Source organism: Bubalus kerabau, chromosome 5 (genome assembly GCF_029407905.1).
Source record: "Bubalus kerabau isolate K-KA32 ecotype Philippines breed swamp buffalo chromosome 5, PCC_UOA_SB_1v2, whole genome shotgun sequence".
NCBI lineage: Eukaryota > Metazoa > Chordata > Mammalia > Artiodactyla > Bovidae > Bubalus > Bubalus kerabau.
The window spans coordinates 24,135,363-24,140,452 of record NC_073628.1 but is presented as its reverse complement, the minus strand read 5'-3'; the positions used below and the strand labels follow the sequence as shown (position 1 = coordinate 24,140,452).

General features: G+C 40.1%; 1 protein-coding gene across 1 annotated transcript; it reads right to left on the bottom strand.

The window, feature by feature from the left end:
• Positions 1-2,570: 2,570 nt before the first annotated feature.
• On the bottom strand, positions 2,571-3,506 carry LOC129653712 (olfactory receptor 8B12-like). The gene has a single exon (XM_055583423.1). It carries the CDS (start codon positions 3,504-3,506, stop codon positions 2,571-2,573), a length of 936 nt encoding a protein of 311 aa, XP_055439398.1.
• Between the last annotated feature and the right edge of the window lie 1,584 nt (positions 3,507-5,090).

Below are 5,090 nucleotides of genomic sequence, written 5' to 3'. Positions count from 1 at the left end.
TTGGAAGACAGCTTATTAGTACTTAAGAAGCATAAAGTATGCCCATCCTGTGACCCAGTAACCTGCACCAAGCTATAGAACCAAGATAAATCAGAGTAAATTTCAAAGAAACTATGTGCTCAAGGATGTTCATGGCAGTTGTATTAATAATATGCAGAGACTGAAAAAATGCTAAATGTCCATGAAGAGGATAATTGAAAAAGAAATTGCTCTATATCAATACAATGGAATACTAAACAGCAGTAACCAAGAACAAAAATACCTACACATACATTATAGATAAATTTCACACTACACTTTGTATTGTGAGAAAACCAGAATTTTTTTAAAAAAGTAAATACAGTATTGACATTTATATGATGCTCAAGAACAAGCAAAATGTAATAATAAAGGTAAGAATAGTAGATATTTCCAGAAAGAGAATGGATACTAATATTCACTAGGAAGGGGCAGGCAAGAATATTCTTAAGTGATAAAAATCTTCTCTATTCTATCTTGGTATAGGTTGTGGTTACATAGCCTTATATATGTGAAAAAAATGAGCATGTAAAATTTGTGCACTTTGCAGTATATAACTTACACTTTAAAAGGAGGTGGTGTTATTTTTTTACTTAACAATATTGTACTGATTCTCCATCACCTCCACTGCACCATTAATCCATAAATATCCTGAATTCAGCTGTCAAAGGGCAAAACTAAAGGTATGTTTATCCAAATTTTCACTTTTTTCTAATGGAAGAGAACTTTTATAAGAAAAGTTAAAATGCCAGAATATCTTGCAAACAGGTCGCATACCTAGTAATGTGCTCAGAACAAAGCAAATATTCTTTTTTTTTTTTTTTAGGAAACCTGAATTTATTAGCAGTAGTCTTTAAGTTACTTTTGCTTTATAAATTTTATATAATTTTTTAAATTTTATTTTATTTTTAAACTTTACAAAATTGTATTAGTTTTGCCAAATATCAAAATGAATCCGCCACAGGTATACATGTGTTCCCAAAGCAAATATTCTTCTGCATCTTTATTTAAAGCTGTAACTCCATTTGCCCAATGCTATGAATATATTAATATGACCTGTCTTAAGACCACCATTTGTTTCCCTTTTGCCCTACTACTAATAGATCATAGCTATATGCAATGCCTCAAAATACAATGGCCTCTACCTTCTTAATAACTGGTTGTTAGTTTGTTGCATGAGTGCACGCATGCTCAGTCGTGTCTGACTCTTTATGACCCCATCTACTGCAGCCAACCAGGCTCTTCTGCCTATCAGATTTTCCAGGCAAGAATACTGGAGTGGGTTGCCATTTCCTCCTCCAGGTTTGTTGGTTGTTACCGCTCTAATGACTCACTTCCACCCAAAGCTATTACTCATTTGCACCATTCAGACCCTTGAAGTGAGGCTCCAAGTTCTGTCATATTAGTTGGGAAATAATGAGTGAAGCTTGTAGCCAACATTTTTAACTCTCTTAAATCTGTATATCCCTCCATTAGAAGGTCTAATAAGTTGATATGTTATAGAACTCTGTATACCACCTCAGCAGGCACTATGCTTGATTCTATATGGAACTTATATTTCCTACTCCAAAATATTAAAACATTTTTTTATTATTTTGTCAAGACAAAATTACCACATTTTTCACTTCCAACATTCTTACAAAAATGATGTTCCAAAAATTAACCATTGAAAAGTTGCATGACATCACTGTAAATAGAATTGCTGCTACTGCTAAGTCATTTCAGTCGTGTCCAACTCTGTGTGACCCCATAGACAGCAGCCCACTAGGCTCCCCTGTCCCTGGGATTTTCCAGGCAAGAACGCTGGAGTGGGTTGCCATTTCCTTCTCCAATGCGTGAAAGTGAAGTTGCTTAGTCGCGTCCAACTCTTGGTGACCCCATGGACTGCAGCCCACCAGGCCTGTTTCTTTAAATGCAAAAATAAAAATCTTTTTTTGTTGTTGTTTTTAATAATTATTTTTTTTTTTTTTTTTTTTTTACTTTACAATATTGTATTGGTTTTGCCATACATCAACATGCATCCACCACGGGTGTACATGTGTTCCCCATCCTGAACCCCCCTCCACCTCCCTCCCCATACCATCCCTCTGGGTCATCCCAATGCACCAGCCCCAATCTTTGAAATGCAAATCTGCCAGAGAAAAGATGGATCAACAAAGCATGACTAAAGGAAAGCAGAGCAAAGTACATTCAAACTGAAGGGCCTAGATTCCAATCCCAGCTCTAGCAGTAGGTACATGAATGTCCACAGGCCACCTCAAAATATTTACATGAGTCTCAGGTGCGTAATATGTCATATGAGGGGCTGGATTAAATCATTCTTTAGACCTGTTAAAGAGTAACCCTCTATGACTGTGGAAACTGTCTTCATAAAACAAAGACTGATTGAAATAGATAGGCTAGAGTAAGGAATAGAGAAATACAATACTTAGAGGCAAGTTAAAATTTTTCTCTAAATATAGAAGAGAAAGCACCAGCTGACATTTGTTTTTTTCACTGAAAAACAATTTTTTTTAACTGATAAGCAAAGCTTTGGAGTTCCTTTGTCATTTTCAAGAGAAGATTTTTATGCTCAAGGTTTTCTTCAGGGCAACTTTAACATCCTTATTCCTCAGGCTATAGATTAACGGGTTGAGCATGGGCGCCACAGCAGTATAGAATACAGAGGATACTTTCCCCTGATCAAGGGGTGAAATAGAAGGTGGTTTGAGGTACATAAAAGCTCCTGACCCAAAGAAAAGAGAAACCACAATTATATGGGAGCTGCATGTACTAAAGGCTTTGGATCGGCCCTCAGTGGAGCTAATATGGAGAATGCTAGAAAGAATAAAACCATAAGAGATAAAAATGGTCATAGTGGGCACACCAATGCCAATGATCACAACAATAAAGACGGCCAGCAAATTTACATAAGAGCTGTTACAGGAGAGCTCAAGGAGGGGAATGATGTCACACATATAGTGATTGACAAGGTTGTCACCACAGAAGGTCATAAACATTATGTTTCCCATATGAGCCACAGCTCCAAACACTCCCATCCCATAGACCCCCAACAAAAGGAGTAAACACACCTGAGGAGACATGGTGACCGTGTACACCAGTGGCTTACAGATGGCGACATAGCGGTCGTATGCCATCGCTGACAGGATGTAGGATTCAGAAAAGACAAAGAAACAGAAGAAAAAAAACTGAGTCATACACCCTGCATAGGAAATGATGTTCTTCTCCGAGACAAAACCCATCAACATTTTAGGGGTGAGGGTAGTGGAGTAACTAAAATCTATGAAAGACAGGTTGAAGAGGAAAAAGTACATGGGAATATGAAGGTGAGAATTCAGTCCAATCAAAGTTATCAAACCCAGGTTCCCCACTACAGTGATCACATAGAAACTTAGAAACAGGAAGAAGAGGGGGATCTTGAGTTGTGCCTGGTCTGTTAAGCCTGTGAGGATGAACTCTGTCACAGAGGAGGTGTTATCTTCAGCCATTCTCCTCTAGGAGAATCTGTGAGGGAAAAAGAAAGAGTCACTAAACAAAACAGAGGCAACATATTTTGAAAGTTACTGGAAGTTATGGAGGTGAGATGGAGAAGAAAAGAAAAGGAACACTTACTGAGCTCTAACTGGGAGCTTTCAAACTGTGATGCTGAAGAAGACTCTTGAGAGTCCCTTGGACAGTAAGGAGATCAAGCCAGTCAATCCTAAAGGAAATCAACCTTGCACAGTCATTGGAAGGACTGATGTTGAAGCTGAAGCTCTAATAGTTTGGCCACCTGGTGTGAAGAGCCGACTCATTGGAAAAAGACCATGATGCTGGTAAAGATTGAAGGCAGGAGGAGAAAGGGATGACAGAAGATGAGATGGTTGGATGGCATCACTGATTCAATGGAAATGAGTTTAAGCAAACTCCGGGAGATAGTGAAGTACAGGGAAGCCTGGCATGCTGCAGTTCATGGGGTCGCAAAGAGTTGGACATGACAGTGACTCAAAAACAACAACTGTGAGATAGGCATGGTTCTACATGCTGTGTGGCATTATCAGTTCAGTTCAGTTGCTCCGTCATGTCCAACTCTTTGCAACCCCATGGATTGCAGCATGCCAGGCTTCCTGTCCATCACCAACTCCTGGAGCTGGATCAAACTCATGTCCATCAAGTCAGTGATTCCATTCAACCATCTCATCCTCTGTCATGTGTGGCATTATGGTTATCCCCATATGACAGATGAAGACACTGGGCTTAAGTGATTTGCACAAGTCCCAGTATTCCTAAGTTGTGACAAAAGGTGAACTCGGGTGGTTTGGCTCAGAGTGTGAGCTTGAAACCTCTGTGCCTCAGGACAGACCAGGTCAGGCAGGCACTCACCCTCCTTCTGCTTGGAGTCACAGTGCTGTGTTCTGCTGGCTCTCATCCACCTCTTTCATGGAGACTCAAATGCCCTGTGAAAAGAAGGTGAAAACTCTGGGCTCAGATGCTTCTGCTTCTCCACTTTAATGATCAAAACCTCTAGTTTATCTTGCTTCTCTTGCTGAGTAGAAGGACATGGTCTCTGACTGTGGCTTTGCCCCAAGCCTCCTGTCCAGCCTCCAAGGATGAAGCAGCATCCTTTCCTTATACCCATGGATAACAGCAGACTGAATACTTTTTTTCTGGATCAGATATCTCAGTTGACTTCATTACAAGAGACTCTCTCGGGATCACAGCTCCAGAGACCACCTTCCCAGGGAAGAAGAAATGTTTACTTACATCTCTGGCAGTGCTTGACAAGGCTTTTAATGACCTTTAATTCAAGTTACATCCTTTTAAACACAACTAAGAGCAAAGCCAGGGGGCACTGGTGATCAAGAACCCACCTGCCAATGTCGGGTCGAGAAGATCCCCTGGAGGAGGAAATAGCAACCCACTCAAGTATTCTTGCCTGGAGAATTCCATGGATAGAGGAGCCTGGCAGGCTACAGTCCATGGGCTTACACAGAGTCAGAAACAACTGAAGCGACTTAGCATGTAAGAACAAAGCAGTGTGGAAAAATAATTCTTGCTACCTGGTATTGAACAATTACCATGTACCAGACACT